General features: G+C 42.9%; 1 protein-coding gene across 1 annotated transcript in view; it reads right to left on the bottom strand.

Annotated features, from left to right (window-relative positions):
* Positions 1–22916, bottom strand: part of LOC115134339 (C-Maf-inducing protein-like) — a 34205-nt gene that overhangs the window by 10022 nt on the left and 1267 nt on the right. The window contains 10 exon segments of the mRNA XM_029668181.2: positions 81–213; positions 216–481; positions 927–1031; positions 1195–1298; positions 1458–1538; positions 1711–1773; positions 3373–3414; positions 3591–3752; positions 3949–3999; positions 4082–4207. Coding sequence (XP_029524041.2) covers positions 81–213; positions 216–481; positions 927–1031; positions 1195–1298; positions 1458–1538; positions 1711–1773; positions 3373–3414; positions 3591–3752; positions 3949–3999; positions 4082–4207 — 1133 coding nt within the window.

The following is a 22916-nucleotide window of genomic DNA, read 5'->3' as shown; positions in this document are numbered from 1 at the left end:
AACCCTTGTTAACATTTAAACACACACAGTAAGGCAGACAGTAAGGCAGAGGGGATACAGTAACAGTAGTGGTAACTCACAGCATTTTGAGGATGAGTGCGAAGCAGCCAAGCACGCGGTCGGCCTGGGCAGGCAGCTGGATTGACAGGGCGTTGAGGGCGGGGCTGACCAGCAGACAGTCGATCAGGTTGGGCTCACTGTCGCCTCCCCTGGGCCCTTCCGCCTGGCGTTGGCAGTGTTGTTGTTGCGTTCCAACTCCACCAGGATCTCACTGGAGTTGACGATGGAAGGCGGAGGAGAGAGGGGCAGTGTGGGAGGAGGGGGGAGGGGAGCTGAGGGGGGAGGGGAGAGGGACAGCAGACCTGTGGGTGCGGGTGTCAGGGGCTCTGGGCGGAGCAGGCGGAGGGGCAGAGGGGGTTTACGCTCATTCTGTTGCTGGCAGCCGTTCCTTATCTCCTTCAGACTGGGGGAGTTGTCCCGGCTGCACAGAGAGAGAGATATTGTTGGGGAGATGGAGAGACCATTTTGTGTAATAGAAGAATGGAGAGTCATTGTATCACACATTACATAATTGTCTCAAGACTAACACTCAGAAGTCCAAAGTTAGAATACATGTCATTCTGCTGGGGTTGTAGCCAGGCCTCTGTTACAAAGGCATTAGCCCCTGTATACTTAGAGGGAGCGTGTTGAGGGTCATGTATCCGAGCAATGATTCTCTGGGGTGACAATGCAACGGAAATCCAGCAAATTTTCTCCTACAGGGGCTGAGGACCCAGGGGTGATGATATAATGATAACTCATTACTCAAGTCAACACCTCGGTACATTTTTTAAAGGGAAGGTGAGTAACCTAAGCTAACCAGGGACGTTCATTGGGCCAGAGAGTCGAGTCTGTGTGTTGGATCTACAGTACAGCAGATCACTCACCTGTTGATGAAGTCCTCGTAGCAGGAGTAGATGGCAGCCAAGCACACTGCCACCAGGTTGGGCAGAACACGGGGGTGAGGGCACTGCCCGGTGGGGCCATGCATGCTGAAACACAGCCACACACACAATTAGCACCCAATAGACTCCATGGAACAGGGAGAAAGCAGAGTAAATCATGGAGTACTATTGAAAATAACTAGGGCCTGAGCTTTTCCTGGTTGGTGGAAGAAAAAAAAATCACCGTCCTAAAAACATGTCACTGACTCACCTGTGAATGAATTTCTTGACGACCTCCATCCCAGCGTTGAGCTCATTTAGAGCCAAGATGTACTCCTGAGTGAAGAGACGCAGTCTGGGGCACTTCCCAAAGTCCTGGCACAGACAGAAAGGAGGCAGAGAAATAAACACGGGGACAGAGAGAGGACGAGAGGCGGCACAGTGGGCTGTGACACTCCAATATAGAACCACAGAAGAAAATAAACAAACTGAGTGTGAACCTACACAGGGAACAAGACAGAATGCTCAGCTCACCATGTTGTGTTTGAGGATTCTCTGGACCACAGGGGTGAACACTTCAATCACAACCATGGACCGCGGACGCTCCCGACAGTGCTGCACAAAACAACCATTCACTCCATCATCTTAACAATAATGTGAATCTATTACCTAGGCCTGGATAAACTGTACATGGGCTGTTAATCCAACTCCGTTACACAAGCACTAAGGGCCAAGGCAGTTATGGGGTTTGATTTTGACAACAGGTTGAAGTGGGGCCCATCTTTACCTTGCAGAAGAACTCACACAGGTCCGGTGGAGGGTGGTTATTTTCCAGGAGAGGAGCGATGGCCTAGGGACACACAGAGATACCAGAGACAGGACTGATTAATATAACTTCACAATTTCCCCAGCCATGTGATCTTCTATTTACAATGACCATGTGCATGAGGTCTGATAAACAGGCTCAGAGACAGTTTCTACTAAATCAAATCAAAGTTTATTGGTCACGTACACAGATTTGTAGACGTTATAGCAGGTGCAGCGAAACACTTGTGTTTCTAGCTCCAACAGCACAGTAATACCTAGCAATAAAAACGGAAAAAACAAAACAATCCAGAATTGTTTTTATAATAAGTTATATAGTATGAGCCATGACTAGAATACAGTATACATAAATTGGGTGAAACAGTACTAGCCGGGCCTCCTGAGTGAAGCAGTGGTCTAAGGCACTACAGACCTGGGTTCAATCCCAGGCTGTGTCGCAGCCGGCAGACCTATGAGGCGGCGCACAATTGGCCCTGAGTAGTCTGTGTTAGGGGAGGGTTTGGCTGGCCGGGATGTCCTCCTCCCATCGCACTCTAGCGACTCCTTGTGGCTGGCCCGGGCGCATGCACACTGACTTCGGTCACCAAATGTACAGCGTTTCCTCCGACACATTTGGCACGGATGGCTTCCGGGTTAAGCGAGCAGTGTCTCAAGAACCAGTGCGGCTTGGCGGGGTCGTGTTTCAGAGGATGCATGGCTATCTACCTTCGGCTCTCCTGAGTCTGGGAGTTGCAGCGATGGGACAAGACTGTAACTAACAATTGGATATCACGAAATTGGGGATAAAAAGGGACAAAAGTACAAAAAATAAACTAAAGTTCTGCAAGCTATCTGACTAGTGAACAAGATAACTGAATCAACCACCTGCTCTGATTCTCCGCACCTAATCGCACATGCATTCTCTCACGCACGCACCCGCACAGACATGCACACATCCACGCTACACACACTACAACTGCTGCTACCAGACTCATATTATTATTGCTAAATACCACACAATTTAAACATTCTCCCCCAATCCCCCTTCCCCAAAACATGTGTAAATATTGGACTATAAATTGTGCCCATCTGTATTGTACTTACGCTAAAATGTGTATTCTATTCTACTGAGCCATTTCCTTTATGTTCGTATTCTTATATTTTCTTATTGTTGTTGCATTATCGAGAAGGAAGCTGCAAGTAAGCATTTCATTGGACAGTGTATTCCAAGTGTAGCCCGGGCATACAGCTGATAAACCTGCCATGGGTGAATAAAGAGTGCTAGCCTAATCTCGGTTAAACCAGAACTAAAATCTTGCATAATTTGGTCAGATGCTCAACCATTGATGTTTACATAATATGTCCACGAGAGCTTAAGCCTAGCCTGTAATTCCCAAGAGTTACTGCAGAAGTCACCCTAAAAATACACCGGTGTACCTATAATACTCTCATCATCTTAGCTCGTAATTCACCCCAAGGCAGGTAAATGAGGTGAGCAACTGCTCCCATGTAAAGAAAGTGTACATTAAACTCTACCTCAAGAGCTGCAACATCCCATATCTAGTGGCCAGGTCCCATGGGGTTAGGGACTCAAACACATCCCGATGAATCCACCATTACACTATAACAGCAACTTCAAACTCACCACAATGATGTTCTCATGGTCCTGAATGCTGAGGTTGGTGTTCTGAGGAGGAAGGGAACAACAGAAATAAGACTGGTATGATCAGCAACAGAGAGCTCAGACAAATAAATGTAATAGAGACACTCCCAAACAACTTTGATTCTGCCAAATAGCAGACATCTGTGGGTTTTGAGCTGACCTCCCAGTAGCATGTGTGTGTGGCCTGCAGATGGGCCTACCTCAGCCAGCAGGGTGGAGATGATTTGCAGCGGGGCCTGGTGGATGGACTCATCCTGCAGGGGAGAGGTCAGGGCCATGTCCACCAGCAATCTGATCTCCTTCAGAACCACCTCCCAGCGACTTGGGTTGTTCAGAACCTTACGGTACTTATAGATCTTTTTCTGGTTGGAAATAAAGAGGTACACACATACACATACAGATACAGTTTTATGTGCTTATCAAACCAACGCAAAAATGCATGAAGGAAATCTATGCAGCGTTCTGTGTAGACTACAGATAAAATCTCTGCCCAAAGTGCTGTGAATCTTGTTGAACCATGAACGCAAACCAATGAATACTTCAACTTAGTAATCCTACCTTCCACTGTAGAGAATTAAACCACTGGTCCCGCAGATAGCTGTTGGCTGCCTGTTAGGGCACATAGTCAGTCAAGTAAAAAGATACATGATTGGCACACACATGACGAGGGAGGGAGGGGGGCAGAACATACCTGCAGGAGGACGGTGCCCCCGGGGAAGCTGAGCTGCACACAGTATTTGGGGGCATTATCCCAGGAGAGCAGCTGCAGGTCCTCTATGGTGCTGTAGGACAGGGCAGCCTCCATGTACCCCGTGGGCTAGAGACCAGTAGAGGAGAGAAATAATGTCAACCACTCATTCATATAGGCTACACACTTGTGAAGACGAATACAAGGCCAACACAGGCAAGCAGTGTTAAACAAATCGCTCATTGGTAAAAGTCACAATGATCACTGTACTGACAACTTGTACAAGGCAGTATTCAACACCCAACAGAGATGTCCTTATAGGACTATGTGAAAAGGCCTACTTCTGCATTTGGGTCATGCATTGAGCCATCCTATGGTTGCTCTAATATCACATTTGAACCGGCAGCTAGTTTTTCCATCACTGACCCCAATAGGTAGTCAAGCAGTTTACTTTATTGTGATATATTGATACTAATAAAGGAAAGTTAAGGGAAAAAAAGAACGAGAGGGGTAAAGAGGGAGAGAAAAAAAACATACATTTTTCAGCTGCACGACTGACTGTTGCATTTCTGGTCACATGGCCTGAAATGTCAACAGGCTGTTCTGCGTCTCCATCCCCCTGTTCCGTTATTAGTGACACCTTCCCTGCAGTCAAATCAACAAGCTGCTCCTTTTACTTCTGATGCCCTCCCTCTGCACTAGCACACCGGAGCCATTTCTTTGTGACGTTTTCCTTGTAAATTCAAATTAACGGAGTTCCTTAGTTTGTCACCCTCATTGAAGCTAACAGGCTGTTTGTTTATTTGCATCTCTCCTTTTCTGCCTCTCCTGTGTAATAGAACAAATAAGCAGTTCCTCCCTGTGTCTCCCTCCCCCTGTAAAAGAACAAACAAATTCCCTTTATTTACATCTTGCTCTCTAGGTGATAGAGCAAGCTAGCTGTTCTTCATCACATCTCCCTCCTGAGAGTAGCCATATTGTGAAATCGGGAGGGTTTTCATTACACACTATTTCTATATCACATATTTATCTTGAAAACAAAAGTCATTCTTCAAAACCATTTTTAATTGAACGTAAAGTGCATGTACTTGGACACACACACACAAAATTCACAATAGATAAGGGGAAGCTTGCATCTCTGAGAAACTCAAACAAAAAAGTCAATATAGAACAGGAGCAAACAGATTAAAATAACCATCAGAAGTCATATCCTGCACAACACCTTGCTGTGGTAACCCGCGCCAATCTATCTTCCTCTAGCATTCACTCCTCATGTTTTCCTCCATCTATTTTGCTCACGGTCTTTCTTCATCTCATTCTGTCCTTTTTAATTATGCTTTTCTTAAAGAGAAGTAGAGTACAGCTCTCCTCCCCAAAACAGCTATGTTGCCATGGAAACTAGTAGGTGAAATCGAGACTTGTTTTTTTGTGTGTTTCCAGGGAGAACCAGGTGGACAAAGATGTGCAAAAAGAATCTCTGTATTAAGCTGAACTGGCAAACTGATCATATGAACAATAAAGAAAATCTGTTGATCCTGCTCAATTAATATTCTCACAGCAGGTCTCTGTGTTCATCATCAAATCTGTAGCTCTAGTAATAAACACAATTCCTATTTCAACACTAGGCTTGGGCGGTATCCAGATTATACCATCCCGGGATATTCGGTAATACCAACACTAAACACAAGGGCGCTATTTTCAAACCCCACTTCACCTCTGCAATCCAAATGTTAGCAATGCTAATAAACACATGTATAATCCCATAGAGAAAACTAACTAAATGCTAAAGAGCGCATTGCACACCATCTCTGCTCTAAACCATTTGCAGGACAGACATCTCAGGTCAAAGTCATACAAGTAACTCAAAAATGCTACTCACAGTTTGTTGCACACAAAACAAATATTAGACAAAGGCGCTTGATCGAGGGGGGGATTCTCTGCTGTTTCCAAGCGAAGCTTGATTTTGGAAGAAGCTAACCACTTTGCAAATTTAGCTACTAAATTTGCAAATCAAAATGGCACATTGTAGAGCATTTTAGCACATTTTAGAAAGTTAGCTTAATAGTTATGAGATTTCTAGCAGGCAAACATTCTTCTGGTGCGTGTTAGCAACTCACAAGGCTCCGGACTCTCCTTATTGTGTGCTTGTAAACAAACACCACGTGACTGGGGACTACCGGTAAGCTTCATAATTAACAACTGTGACAGGTAAAATGAAGGCAATCTTCTCTAACATTGCACAAGTTGACAGCAGGTATTTACTTAAAAGGTAGCAACAAATATTCAAATGTATTTAAAAAAAATATATCAAAAGATAGACCGCTACGCTAAGGCAATGCATCGCAGTGCTTGAGGAGTCACTACAGACCCAGATTCGATCCCAGGCCGTGACTGGGAGTCCCATAGGGCGGCGCACAATCAGCCCAGCGTCATCCGGGTTAGGGGAGGGTTTGTCCGGGGGGCTTTACCTGACTCATCACTACTTGTGGCAGGCCAAGTGCCTGCAGGCTGACTTACGGTCGTCAGTTGAATGGTGTTTCCGCCGACACATTGGTGAAGCTGGCGGGTGTTAAAACCTCTCTGGGATATGTGGAGGGCGCCGAATTCAAACAGAAATCTCATAATAAAAATTCATCAAACATTCAAGTATTATACACCATTTTAAAGATACACTTCTTGATAATCCAGCCACGGTGTCAGATTTCAAAAAGGCTTTACGGCGAAAGCACACCATGTGATTATGTTAGGTCAGCGCCTAGCCACGGAAAACCAACCATTTTCCAACCAAGGAGAGGTGTCACAAAAGTCAGAAATAGCATTAAAATAAATCACTTACCTTTGATGATCTTCATCTGATGGCACTCCCAGGTCTCCATGTTAGACAATAAATGTTAGTTGTTCGATAAAGTTCTTCATGTCCAAATACCTCCCTTTTGTTTGTGCGTTTAGTCCAGTAATCCAAATGCACAAAGCGCTCTCACAAAGTCCAGACGAAAAGTCAAAAAAAGTTCCATTATAGTTGGTAGAAACATGTCAAACGATGTATATAATCAATCTTTAGGATGTTATCATATATCTTCAATAATATTCCAACCGGACAATTCCTTTGTCATTAGAAAGGAAAGGGAACGGAGCTCGTGCTCACGGCCCGGCACGACAAACTCCAAGGCTTTCAGCCTGACCACTGGTTGAAACAGCTCTTATTTCGCTCCCCTTTCACAATAGAAGCCTGAAACAATTGTCTAAAGACTGTTGACATCTAGTGGAAGCCTTAGGAAGTGCAATCTGAACCCATAGACAGTATATTGGATAGGCAATCACTTTAAAAAACTACAAACCGTAGAAAAATCCAACCAGGAAGTGGGAAATTAAGGTTGTGGCTTACCATATGAGTTCTGTTATACTCACAGACATTATTGTAACAGTTTGAAACTTTAGAGTATTTTCTATCCAAATATACTAATTATATACAGATTCAGCTTCTGGGCCTGAGTAGCAGGGAGTTTACTCTGGGCACCTTATTCATCCAAGCTACTCAATACTGCCCCCCATTTCCAAAGAAGTTAAGGAGCACGGTTTGGCGGGTCATGTTTCGGAGGACGCATGACTCGACTTTCGCATCTGACGAGCGTGTTGGGGAGTTGCAGCGATGAGAGAAGATTGTAATTGTATCGCAATTGGATATCACGAAATTGCATATTTTCCACCATAATTAGCAAATAAATTCATTAAAAATCCTACAATGTGATTTTCTGGATTTTCCCCCCTCATTTTGTCTGTCATAGTTGAAGTGTACCTATGATGAAAATTACAGGCCTCATCTTTTTAAGTGGGAGAACTTGCACAATTGGTGGCTGACAATACTTTTTTGCCCCACTGTATCTCCCAAGCCTATTCAATACTGTGCTCACCTTATTAAATGATCATACCCCATGTGTCTTGATAGGATGTTTATATCAACGTATCTGTTGATGCATGTCATTTGACAAAACAAAAAAAACGACTCAAAAATATAGAAAAACAGACAATTCAATTCATTGTGAATTTAAGAATGTATAGGTAAACCAATATCGCCAGGTCCTTTTGCATTCTGATGCAACTAAAAGATGCATAAAATCATCTATTCACAATATGCAGCATCACATCTCTCCTTCCATTATGGGTATTGCTAGCCAAGTACTCTCCACCATTTTCTAATTAGCACATGTTATAAACATCCGAGACCAGTAGATGGCAGTTGCCTCTGGGTAGCTTGTATGAAGGATATCCAATTAATACATTCTCAATTGCAGCCTGAAACTGCGAGTGATTTAGAGAGAGGACACAGTGGTTGAAAGGCACATAACTTTGCAACACAGCATCCGTCTGCAGAAGGTGAGATATTGGAGGCGCATTATCAGGCATGACCTAGTGGACTGGAGGTGAATCAATTCAAGCTGTGACTGGTGTATGGGGACAACTCCATATACTGATTGTGACTTGCACAATGTGTGGTTTGATCTAATCAGAGATACACCAGAGACAAGCTGTAGTGGATGTGCACGTGTATGCAACCTTTACCCTGTTCTCTTCTCTCACCCAATAAACATTAGACACGGTGTGGTTTCCTCTTTGCCAATTCCTTGATCAACTTTACACCGACTGTGGTTCTGTTGTACTAGTAATACTAGCAGAGTACTTTAGGAAAGTACTTTCAACATTCGGGCTCCCGAGTGACGCAGCGGTCTAAGGCACTGCATCACAGTGCAAGAGGTGTCACTGAGATGCCAAGGTAAAAGGTGGTAAAATAAATAAAATAAAAAATTGCACAAATGTAACAATTTATAATACATATAAAAAATATTAAATACACATTTTTGGCATTTGGAAGACGATAAGATGAAAGTGAAATAGATTATGGGATACAGAGCAAATTGATCAAGCATTGCATTATACAATGCTGGAAAATAACCATTACATAACTAACGGAAATATATGACACTTGGCTTGGATTTATTTATCCTTAACTAGGCAAGTCAGTTAAGAACCAATTCTTATTTACAATGACGGCCTACCCCGGCCAACGCTGGGCCAATTGTGCACCGCCCTATGTGACTCCCAATCACGGCCGGATGTGATGCAGCCTGGAGTCGAACCAGGTACTGCAGTGACGCCTCTTGCACTGAAATGCAGTGCCTTAGACCGCTTTCTTTCACCCCTCTGCGCCACTCGGGAGCCCTTGATAACACATTGATAACATTTTTTAAAAGAATATGATTGTGCAAACATGACTTCCCAAATTTCATGCAAATGGCCACTGTACTGTGTCAAAATGAATGATGCAGAACTGTGTGTTAAACAGCTGCACACACAATAGAGCTACTGTGACAAAACAGGTTACCATTATTACTACAGTAACTTCCCTCCATAATAATACGGAACCAAACAGTAGGTTGTAAATTACCCACCAGGTTGCTGTCTAAAACAAGCTATTGTGAAGGACCCTGTAACTGGGATTTCACTATGAACATTACAAAACAACAAACACAAAACTAAATAAATCTAAACGGTATCACGTTGGGACATGTACTGTGAGATCAGTGACAGAGACAAAATAGAGCCCAGTCAGGACCTCACCACAGCTGCGTTTCCAAAGGCTCTCATATGACGAGTTCTCCTCATGCCACATTAACCAGCTCACTGTCCTTTCTTTCACCCCTCTGCTACTCCCTCACTTAGAAATACCAAGGATCCCATGTATTGTCTCAGAGTATTGGATACACAAATACATACTGAACAAAATATAAAATGAAACAATTTTGAGTTACAGTTTATATAAGGAAATCAGTCAATTGAAATGAATTCATTAGGCCCTAATCTATTGATTTCACATAAATGGAAATAAGCCCACTCACCTGGGAGCCAGGAGCACCCACTGGGAGCCAGACCCAGCCAGAATTAGTTTCCCCCCCCCAAAAAAGGCTTTATTACAGACAGAAATACTCCTCAGTTTCATCAGCTGTCCGATTGGCTGTTCTCAGACAATCCTGCAGGTGAAGAAGCTGGATGTGGAGGTCCTGGGTAGGCGTGGTTACACATAGTCTGCGGGTGAGGCCGGTTAGACTTCCTGCCAAATGCTCTACAACGATGTTGGAAGCAGCTTATGGTAGAGAAATTAACATTACATTCTCTGACAGATTTTGTAGACCTTTCTGCAGTCAACATGCTAATTGCACACTCCCATCTGTGGTAGGCCTCCCGGGTGGCGCAGTGGTCTAAGGCACTGCATTGCAGTGCTAGCTGTGCCACCAGAAATTCTGGGTTTGAGGCCAGGCTCTGTCGCAGCCTGCCGCGACAGAGAGGCCCATAGGGCTGCGCACAATTGGCCCCGTGTCATCCGGGTTAGGGAGGGTTTGGCCAGCAGGGATATCCTCAAACTAATAGGGATGTAACAACTTTGTGCACAACATTTGAGATGAATAAGCTTTGTGTGTATGGAACATTTCTGGGCACTTTTATTTCAGCTCACGAAACATTGGACCAACACTTTACATGTTGTGCCAAACACACGCACTGTCGTGGATGCAAGTTCCGATCACTTCCGACACCAATGTAATGAAACAGAAGGGAGCATGTCTCGAACCCCTGACCTTCGAGCCCGAGGTCCGGCGCACTATCGACTGTGCTGTAAAAGCATGCTCGTGCGGTAGAGTCGATTTCCGCGCTTATAAACCCAGGGTCGTTACAGTATATTTGCGAGCACCTGCTCCAGTGTTACTGTACAGATTGGGTTACAACAAAAAAGGTAGCAAGCTCAAACTTACAGTAGTTTAGTACAAGATGGCACACAGACAGACAATTCACCCTGTTTCTAGTTCCTAGCCACGTTTGCAGTATTTTAAAAAAAAGTATTATTTCTTACATTATTTGCTTCTTGTAGGTTCATGCTCTACAACATCCGCAGAGTACGACCCTGCCTCACACAGGAAGTGGCGCAGGTCCTAATCCAGGCACTTGTCATCTCCCGTCTGGATTACTGCAACTCGCTGTTGGCTGGGCTCCCTGCCTGTGCCATTAAACCCCTACAACTCATCCAGAACGCCGCAGCCCGTCTGGTGTTCAACCTTCCCAAGTTCTCTCACGTCACCCCGCTCCTCCGCTCTCTCCACTGGCTTCCAGTTGAAGCTCGCATCCGCTACAAGACCATGGTGCTTGCCTACGGAGCTGTGAGGGGAACGGCACCTCAGTACCTCCAGGCTCTGATCAGGCCCTACACCCAAACAAGGGCACTGCGTTCATCCACCTCTGGCCTGCTCGCCTCCCTACCACTGAGGAAGTACAGTTCCCGCGCAGCCCAGTCAAAACTGTTCGCTGCTCTGGCCCCCCAATGGTGGAACAAACTCCCTCACGACGCCAGGACAGCGGAGTCAATCACCACCTTCCGGAGACACCTGAAACCCCACCTCTTTCAGGAATACCTAGGATAGGATAAAGTAATCCTTCTCACCCCCCCCACCCTTAAAAGATTTAGATGCACTATTGTAAAGTGGCTGTTCCACTGGATGTCTTAAGGTGAACGCACCAATTTGTAAGTCGCTCTGGATAAGAGCGTCTGCTAAATGACTTAAATGTAATGTTAAATGTAAATGTAACAAAGCTGGGACCGAGCGACTGAAAAACAGCTTCAATCTGTGATCTGCTTAATCTAACACATTGCACAAGTTGACTGCAGGTATTTACTTATATTGCTACAAATATTAAAATAAAAAGGAATGGTTTCAACAGTATTGACGGTATTGAAAAACCATCAAGTGGCTATTTCCAAAAACCCCGGTATACGATACAGTGGGAAGGTATTCAGATCCCTTGACTTTTCCCACATTGTTACATTACAGCCTTATTCTAAAAATGTTTTTTTTTTTTTTAAGAATAAAGTCCGTCAATCTACACACAATACCCCATACTGACAAAGAGAAAACAGGATTTTATAAATGTTTTCAAATGTATAAAAATGACTAAAAACAGAAATCGGTTATTTACATAAGTATTCAGACCCTTTGCTATGAGACTGGAAATTGAGCACAGGTGCATCCTGTTTCCATTGATCATCCTTGAGCTGTTTCTACAACTGAGTCCACCTGTGGTAAATTCAATTGATTGAAAATGATTTGAAAAGGCACACACACCTGTCTATATAAAAAGGTCAGTGCATGTCAGAGCAAAACCCAAGCCATGATGTAGAATGCGTTGTCCGTAGAGCCCCGAGATTGTGTCGAGGCACAGATCTGGGGAAGGGTACCAAAACAATACTGCAGCCTTGATGGTCCAAGAACAGTGGCCTCCATCATGCTTAGATGGTGGTTCCAAACGTCTTCCAAGACTCTTCCTAGAGCTGGCCACCCGGCCAAACTGAGCAATAGGGGGAGAAGGGCATTGGACAAGGAGGTGACCAAGAACCCGATGGTCAGTCTGACAGAGCTCTAGATTTCCTCTGTGGAGATGGGAGAACCTTCCAGAAGGACAACCATCTCTTGAGAACTCCACCAATCAGGCCTTTATGGTAGTGGTCAGACGGAAGCCACTCCTCAGTAAAACATCACATGACAGCCCAATTGGAATTCGCCAAAAGGCACCTTAAGACTCTCAGACCATGAGAAACAATTCTCTGGTCTGATGAAACCAATATTGAACTATTTGGCCTGAATGCCAAGTGTCTGGAGCATCAGCTGTGGGGATGTTTTTCAGTGGAAGGACTGGGAGACTAGTCAGGATTGAAACAAAGATGAACAGAGCAAAGTGCAGCGAGAAGCTTGATGAAAACCTGCTCCAGAGCACTCAGGACCTGGGGCAAAGGATCAACTTACAACAGGACAACCACCCTAAGTACATAGCCAAGACAACACAGGAGTGGCTTTGGGACAAGTCTCTGAATGTCCTTGAGTGGCCCAGCCAGAGCCCAGACTTGAACCCGATCTAACATCTCTGGAGATACCTGAAAATAGTTGTGCAGCAAACGCTCCCCATCCAACCTGACAATGCTTGAAAGGATCTGCAGAGAAGAATGGGAGAAACTCCCCAAATATAGATGTGCCAAGCCTGTAGCGTCATACCCAAGGAGACTCAAGACTGTAAACGCTGCCAAAAGGTGCTTCAACAAAGTACTGAGTAAAGGGTCTGAATACTCATGTGATATTTCCTTATTTAAAAAATAAAAAAAGAAAGAAAGAAAAAACCAACATGTCTAAAATCCTGTTTTTGCTTTGTCATTATTGGGTATAGATTGATGAGGGTAGAAAAATATTGAATCAATTTTAGAATAAGGCCGTAACATAAAATGTGGAAAAGGTCAAGGGGTCTGAAAACTTTCTGAAGGAACACACACAAAAAAAAGATATGGGGGATTGGAAATGATAGACAATTATATTGATGGAAGCTACAAGCTGATCTGCCCCCTAAAGAAAAATATCTCCATTAGCAATGCCAAGTGTCGGCTGGAGTGGTGTAAAGGGCGACGCTATTGAACTCTGGAGCAGCCTTCTCTGGAGTGATGAATCACGCTTCACCGTCTGGCAGTCTGATGGACGAATCTGGGTTAGGCAGATGCCAGGAAAACGCCATCAGCCCCAATGCAGTGCCAACTGTAAAGTTTGGTGGAGAAGGAATAATTGTCTGGGGCCGTTTTTCAAGGTTTGGGCTAGGCCCCTTAGTTCCAGTGAAGGGAAATCTTAACGCTACAGCATACAATGTCATTCTAGACTATTCTGTGCTTCCAACTTTCTATCAACAATTTGGGGGCCCTCTCCTCTCCTGTTCCAGCATGACAAAGCCCCCATGTACAAAGTGAGATCCATACAGAAATGGTTTGTCGAGATCGGTGTGGAAGAACTTGACTGGCCTGCACAGATCCCTGACATCAACCTTATCGAACACCTTTGGGATGAATTGATACGCTGATTGCGAGCCAGGCTGCACCAGCAATAACATCTGCAAATATGTGTACACGACATATAAACTTAAGTTTAAATTTGACTTCAGTTCAAATATCTATAACATTTCCTGTAAATGGATTTCTGATTAACACCTCTTGGTCCAATTAGCACAAAGCTCATCATTGTTATGGCATACAGTAGGCCTAGGCGCAAAGGTTAGACGCTTAAGGTGGTAAGCCACTGTACACTTCTAATAAGACGGTAAACATATATATTTTTCAATATTTACTAACGACATGCCAGTGGCTTGGAGTGAGTCTATGTATGCGGATGACTCAACACGTCAGTTACCACAGTGACTGAAATGACCGCAACACTTAGAGCTGCAGTTTCAGAATAGGTGACAAGGAATAAGTTAGTCCTAAATATTTCAAAAACTAAAAGCAGCCGAGCTGTCTGTTTGAACTACTGGCACACAGCTCAGAGACCCATGCATACCACACAAGACATGCCACCAGAGGTCTCTTCACAGACCCCAAGTTCAGAACAGACTATGGGAGGTGCACAGTACAACACAGAGCCTTGACTACATGCAACACTATTCCACATCAAGTAACTCATGCAAGCAGTAAAATTTGATTAAAAAAAATATACACCTTATGGAACAGCGGGGACTGTGATGCAACACAAACATAGATACAAACACTCGATATCTATAACACAATCTGTGTATGTTATGTGGTAGTAAAGTAGAGGCCTGAGAGCACAAACTTAATATGTTGTGAAATCTGCTGTGACTTAAACATTACAATACAAATGTATAACTGCCTTAATTTTGCTGGACCCGAGGAGGATCCATAATAAATACAAACATAGGACATGTGACAAACAGGCCTATCTATGCCTATATGTCTAAAATGAATTTCATTATTTTGTTACACACATTTTCTGTCTTTCTCCCACTACTGCATGTCCTGGCAAAGAGGTATCTCTGTCCAATCTGAGCCCTTTGGGGAGCAATGTGGCCTAAACCCTTTATTAGACAGTCAACCTCCCGTTCTTAGTTTGTGTTTGCTTCAAGATAGAACAGGACCCTTGAAATATCAAAACTGCAAGATCATTTTTATTAGAGGCCTTTGAAAAGGAGGAGTGACAGGAAGTTCTTGAAATAGGTTAATGTTATGCAAATATGATGCAGGTTCTCAATAGTGACTGCCCTATGCTTAAGTAGTGAGTCACTTCTCATACTGGTCCCTAAGACCTCTTTATAAAGTAGCCTACCTCAATTATTGAAAGTGAAGCATCCATAGGGCTGGCGTTTCCCCCCTAATGTAAATAATGACAGGAAAGGAGGAAGTCTGATGTGTTAGCACTTGGAATGTGAGAAAATGCCACTGAAAATGTTGGGACGTGGCTCAGGTTTAAGTGAGTTTGGTTACCCAATACGACATTCGAATAGAACTCCAATAAGTCGTTATTAGTACAAAACAACTGTTCTGCACGATCATCTGTGATTGAACTAGTTATTGACCTGACTCGTCTGATATATAGTCAAGCTAGTGGAATTACAAGGTATGAGGGAAATTATTTCCTTGGGGGCCTCAACGTGCAATTAATTAACCGTATGTGACCTTGTTATGAACACTCTATATTAGGGCTGGTCCAATTAAGTAGACTGGTCGATTGTTTGGTCGATAAGAAAATCTTGGTCGTCCAACAGCCTTAGTCGAGCAGTAGACAAAAAATATCATGGTGTACAAGACACCTGTCTGAATTGCGCCTGTCTGATTGGACTGATCCATTATGGAGGCCGTGGGGGTGGCATAGTCCATCAGTCCAAGACATGCTACTGAAATTGTATAGGATTATATTACATAAGAACCATTGTGCAACACCAATAAAAAATATTTTATACCAAATGCAATCTCCCTCTTTGGATAGCGGTCGCTGTCCACGGTTCTGAAACACATCAGTGCGCTGTTGAATTGGCGCCTTTTCCTAGACCATGTTGCTATGTGCATAATAGCAAAGTTAACCAGCATATTGGTGTTGAGAACAATACCGCGGAGGCAGCAGCAGAATGAGGAGATGAGAAAACAGCCCTTGCCTTATTGTCTTAAGAAAAGTGAGGAGAATTTAAACCCAAACATAATTAGGTGTATAATAAATATCTTAACTGTTAAATGTGCCTGGCTTTATAAATCGGCAATATATCTACAGAAATAAGACAGATCCTGCTTCTGTTGCCTGTTTGAGTGTTTAATAGCCTACTGACTCTGTAAGCACCAAACCTCATGCAACAACATGTCAAGTAAATAAATGTACAAATTTGGCTGTTTTTAAATCTTTGTTTTGCTGTAATAAAGGCTTTACACTTTTTTCCCGTTAGAACAGCCTCTGTTCCAAAAATAATTTAAAATAATGATTATTTTTCCTTTATCTCCTTCTTATTATTACGATTATAAAAAAACTTTTTTTAAATGTACTTTTTTTTTTAAACTTCACCCCGTTTTCTCCCCAATTTCGTGGTATCCAATTGTTTTTTTAGTAGCTACTATCTTGTCTCATCGCTACAACTCCCGTACGGGCTCGGAAGAGACAAAGGTTGAAAGTCATGCGTCCTCCAATACACAACCCAACCAAGCCGCACTGCTTCTTAACACAGCGCGCATCCAACCCGGAAGCCAGCTGCACCAATGTGTCGGAGGAAACACCGTGCACCTGGCAACCTTGGTTAGCGCGCACTGCTTAGTATAGCAGCCTTGTATAACCACCATCGAGCTGTAGACCTTAGAGCACATCCCTGTTTAGTCTTAATATCACCTATACTTCTATAGGCTACTGTATCAATCAATCATTGATTCACGTCATCAAAGCATACAAGTTAATCATTAATTTAGTTTTAAAATAAAATAAAGCGAGCCATGAATAATTACCTTAAGCAATAAATAAATCTTTCCATTTCGGGAAATAGCATTCATAAATATACTTGAAAATCTATAGCAAAACCCGAAAATGGCTGTCTAGCAAAGATCAACAACAAACTTGAACAATTTTTTAAAGAATAATATGCAAATATTGTCCAATCCAGGTGTGTAAAAGCTCTTAGAGAATTACCCAGAGAGACTTAGTTGTAGTCACTGCCAAAGGTGATTCTAACATGTATTGACTGGGGTGTGAATACTTAAGCAAATGAGATCTGTATTTAACTTTCAATAAATTAGCAAAAATGTATAACATGTTTTTATTGACATTATTGGGTAGTATACAGTGGTGCAAAAAAAGTATTTAGTCAGCCACCAATTGTGCAAGTTCTCCCACTTAAAAAGATGAGAGAGGCCTGTAATTTTCATCATAGGTACACTTCAACTATGACAGACAAAATGAGAAGAAAAAAAATCTAGAAAATTACATTGTAGGATTTTTAATTAATTAATTTGCAAATTATGGTGGAGGTCTGTTGGGTCATTGTCCTGTTGAAAAACAAATTATAGTGGGACTAAGCGCAAACCAGATGGGATGGCATATCACTGCAGAATGCTGTTAAGTGTGCCTTGAATTCTAAATAAATCAGTGACACCAGCAACGTACCCCCACACCACCTCCTCCATGCTTCACGGTGGGAATCACTCATGCGTAGATCATCCGTTCACCTGCTCTGCGTCTAACAAAGACTAGGCAATTGGAACCAAAAATACCAAATTCGGACAAAACAGACCGAAGGACAAATTTCCACCTGTCTTGGCCCAAGCAAGTGTCTCCTTATTGGTAAAAGACCACGTCCATATTATGGCAAGAACGGCTCAAATAAGCGAAGCCAAATAACTCCATTATTTTAAGACATGAAGTCAATCTGGAAAATTGTGTAGTCACATAAACCATAAAGCGCTATGATGAAACTGGCTCTCATGAGGACCACCGCAGAAAAGGAAGACTCAGTTACCTCTCCTGCAGAGGATACGTTCATTAGAATTGCCAGCCTCAGAAATTGCAGCCCAAATAAATGCTTCACAGAGTTAATGTAACAGACACATCAACATCAACTGTTAAGAGGAGACTGCGTGAATCAGCCCTTCATGGGAAAATTGCTGCAAAGACACCACTACTAAAGGATACCAAATAGGGCTCCCTTCTGTACATCTCCCCTACCTTGTCACAACTCCACTGATTGGCTCAATTGCATTAAGGAAAGAGATTCCACAAAAGAACTTAAGAATCTCCAATATAACATATTTTGATTTGTTTAACACTTTTTTGGTTATTACATGATTCCATATGTTATTTCATAGTTTTGATATCGTCACTATTATTCTATAATGTAGAAAATAGTCAAAACAAAGAAAAACCCTTGAATGAGTAGGTATCCAAACTTTTGACTGGTACTATATATATATATATATATATAGAAGAAAATGCAAATAGTCTGGGTAGCCATTTGATCAGCTATTCATGAGTCTTATGGCTTGGGGGTAAAAGCTGTTTAGAATCCTCTTGGACCTAGACTTGGCACTCCGGTGCCACTTTCCGTGCAGTAGCAGAGAGAAAAGTCTATGAGTAGGATGGCTGGAGTCTTTGGCAATATTTAGGGCCTTCCTCTGACGACGCCTGGTATAGAGGTCCTGGCAGTGATGCAACCCGTCAGGATGCTCTCGATGGTGCAGCTGTAAAACCTTGAGGATCTGAGGACTCATGACAAATCTTTTCAGTCTCCTGAGGGGGAAAAGGTTTTGTAATGCCCTCTTCATGACTGTCTTGGTGTGCTTGGACCATCTTAGTTTGTTGGTGATGTGGACGCCAAGGAACTTGAAGCTCTTAACCTGCTCCACTACAGCCCCGTCGATGAGAATGGGGGCATGCTCGGTCCTCCTTTTCCTGTAGTCCACAATCATCTCCTTTGGCTTGGTTACGTTGAGGGAGAGGTTGTTGTCCTTGCGCCCCACGGTCAGGTCTCTGACCTCCTGATAGGCTGTCTCATCGTTGTCAGTGATCAGGCCTACCATTGTTGTGTCATCAGCAAACATAATGATTGTTTTGGAGTTGTGCCTGGTCATGCAGTCATGAGTGAACAGGAAGTACAGGAGCGGACTGAACACGCACCCCTGAGGGGCCCCCGTGTTAAAGGATCAGTGTGGCGGTGTGTTGTTACCTACCCTTACCACCTGGGGGGTGGCCCGACAGGAAGTCCAGGATCCAGTTGCAGAGGGAGGTGTTTAGTCCCAGTGTCCTTAGCTTAGTGATGGGCTTTGAGGGAACTATGGTGTTGAAAGCTGAGCTGTAGTCAATGAATAGCATTCTCACATAGGTGTTACTTTTGTCCATGTGGGAAAGGGCATAGTGGAGTGCAATAGAGGTTGAATCATCTGTGGATCTGTTGGTGCAGTTTGCAAATTGGAGTGGGTCTAGGGTTTCTCGGATGATGGTGTTGATGTGAGCCATGAGCAGCCTCAAAGCATTTCATGGCTACAGAGTGCTATGGGTCGGTAGTCATTTAGGCAGGTTACCTGAGTGTTCAGAGACGGGGACTATGGTGGTCTGCTTGAAACATGTTGGTATTACAGACTCGGGAGAGGTTGAAAATGGGAGAGGTTGAAAATGTCAGTGAAGACACTTGGCCAGTTGGTCAGTGCATGCTCGGAATACACGTTCTGGCCCCCGCGTCGTCTTACCAGAGGATGCTGTTCTGTCCTGCCGATGGAGTGTATAACCCGCCAGCCGTATGTTCTTAATGTTGTCGTTCTTCCACGACTCGTTAAACATAAGATATTACAGTTTTTAATGTCCCGTTGGTAGGATATACGTACTTTCAGTTTGTCCCATTTATTTTCCAGTGATTGAACGTTAGCTAGCAGAACGGAAGGCAAGGGCAGATTAGCCACACGTCGCCTGATCCTCACAAGGCAGCCGGACCTCTTTCCGTGAAACCGACATTTCCTTTTCCAGCGATTCACGGGGATCTGGGCCTGGTCAGGTGTCCGTAGTATATCCCACATGTCCGACTCATTGAAGAAGTCTTCATCCAATTTGAGGTGAGTAATCCCAGTTCTGATGTCCAGAAGCTCTTTTCGGTCATAAGAGATGATAGCAGCAATATTATGTACAAAACATGTTACGAACAATGCGAAAAAACAAAATAGCATGGTTGGTCAAGAGTGGATAAGACGGTAACCCTACCCTCTGGCCCTAATCTATTGATTTCACATAACTGGGAATACATATGCATCTGTTGGTCACAGATACCTTAAAAGACATGGGCCTCAGGATCCCATCACAGTATTTCTGTGCATTCAAATTGCCATTGATAAAATGGAATTGTGTTCATTGTCTGTAGGTTATGCATGCCCATGCCATAATCCCACCACCACGGGGCACTCTGTTCACAATATTGACATCAGCAAATTGCTCGCCCACATTACGCCATACACATAGTTTGCGGTTCTGAGGCCGGTTGGACGCAATGCCAAATTCTCTAAAATGAGACAACATTAACTCTGGCAAGCGCTCTGGTGGACATTTCTGCAGTCAGCATGCCACCATTGCACACTCCCTTAAAACTTGAGACGTCTGTGTCATGGTGTTGTGTGACAAAACTGCTGATTTTAGAGAGGCATTTTATTGTCCACAGCACAAGGTTCACCTGTGTAATAATCATGCTGTTTAATCAGCTTCTTGAGAGGGCTCCCGAGTGGCGCAGCGGTCTAAGGCACTGCGTCTCAGCGCTTGAGGTTCGAATCCAGGCTGCATCAAAACCGGCCGTGATTGGGAGTCCCATAGGGCGGCACACAATTGGCCAGCGTCGGCCATCATTGTAAATATGAATTTGTTCTTAACGGACACGCCTAGTTAAATAAAGGTTAAAAATCAAATATACCACACCTTTCAGGTGGATGAATTATCTTGGCCAAGGATAAATGCTCACTAATAGGAATGTAAACAACAGTTCATGCAAAACATTTTAGAGAAATGTTTTTTTGTGGGTATGGAACATTTCTGGGATCTTTTATTTCAGCACATGAAACATGGGATCAACACTAGAGGTTGACCGATTATGATTTTTCAATGCCGATACCGATTATTGGAGGACCAAAAAAAGCCGATAACGATTAAATCGGCCCATTTTTATATGTAATAAATAACAATTACAACAATACTGAATGAACAATGACCACTATTATTTTAACGTAATATAATAAATACAATCTATTTAGTCTCAAATAAATAAAACATGTTCAATTTGGTTTAATTAATGCAAAAACAGTGTTGGAGACGTAAAAGTGCCATGTAAAAAAGCTAACATTTAATTAAGTTCCTTGCTCAGAACATATGAAAGCTGGTGGTTCCTTTTAACATGAGTCTTCAATATTCCCAGGTAAGAAATTTTAGTTTGTAGTTATTATAATAATTATAGGACTCTCTCGATACCATTTGTGTTTGATATACCTTTGACTATTGGATGTTCTTATAGGCACTTTAGTATTGCCAGCCTAATCTCGGAGTTGATAGGCTTGAAGTCATAAACAGCGCTGTGCTTCAAGCATTGTTAAGAGCTGCTGTTTGAATGAACGCTTACGATGCCTGCTGCTGCCTACCACTACGCAGACTTAATTAATTATAATAAATACAGAAATACGAACCTTTGGTCATTAATATGGTCAGATCCAGAAACTATCATTTTGAAAACAAAACGTTACGGAACCGTTCCGTATTATCGCACGGGTGTCAAACCTAGGTCTAAATATTACTGTTACATTTAACAACCTAAAATGTTATGTCATAATTATGTAAAATTCTGGCAAATTAATTACAGTCTTTGTTAGGAATAAATGGCCTTTCAACAGTTTGCAACGAGCCAGACGGCCCAAACTGCTGCATATACCCCGACTCTGCTTGCACTGAACGCAAGAGAAGTGACACAATTTCCCTAGTTAATATTGCCTGCTAACATGAATCTTTTAACTTCATATGCAGGTAAAAAAATATATAATTGTGTTTTGATTTTAATTAAGGCATTGATGTTCATGGTTAAGCACATTATTGCAACGATTGTGCTTTTTTCGCAAATGCACTTTTGTTAAATCACATCACCCCTTTGGCGAAGTTGAAGTAGGCTGTGATTCAGTGATGAATTATCAGGCACCGCATTGATTATATGCAACGCAGAACAAGCTAGTTAACCTAGTAATATCATCAACCATGTGTAGTTAACTAGTGATTAACTAGCGACCACTCGTGCTAATTAGCTATCTAGCACACTCCGAATACTAGTGTGTCAGCATACTCGGGAAGTGTAGTGGAAATGTAGTTTCATCGGGTGGAGACACCCATAACCTAGCTGTATGGATCTGTGCAAAACTGCATCTTTTTTTATTTGAAGGATTCCTTCTCACTTATGAAAGATAAGGCTTTTGAAGGATATGGCCCTTATCCCAAGCAATGATTATTGAGGTTTCTAAATGTTAAAAAGGGTTGTAGTTCACGAGGCAGTCGTGGGAGAAGCTAATGGCATAGAACTGTAGGGTGAAGGCAGAATGCCATCTAGAGTTTGAGAGCTAGGCCTACACCCCCTAAATCACAGTTGGTGTCAATTCAGTGAATTCAGGAAGTGCATTGAAATGAAATGCCTTAATTGATAAGTGCATATTGTTTGAGTATTTTATACATTAATTGGATTTCAATTAACGTATTGAATGTACTAAATTAAACTAAATTGACCGCTGACATGCTACACTATTCTAGGTGACAAATCCATAGGCGGCAGCTGTTGGGAGATCAATAACAGTAGACCCAATTCAGCTTCCATAGCCTATAGAAAACGTCATCAAATAAAATTTACGAGCGTGCCAGCCATCTCGCTGCTCACAAAACAATGTTTAATATATATATATATATATATATATATATACACACACCACAATTTGTACTCTTATCAAATT

This window comes from Oncorhynchus nerka, linkage group LG9a (assembly GCF_034236695.1).
Source record: "Oncorhynchus nerka isolate Pitt River linkage group LG9a, Oner_Uvic_2.0, whole genome shotgun sequence".
Classification (NCBI taxonomy): Eukaryota; Metazoa; Chordata; class Actinopteri; order Salmoniformes; family Salmonidae; genus Oncorhynchus; species Oncorhynchus nerka.
Note: the sequence above shows the minus strand (reverse complement) of the source record. Positions and strands in the feature narration are given on the sequence as shown.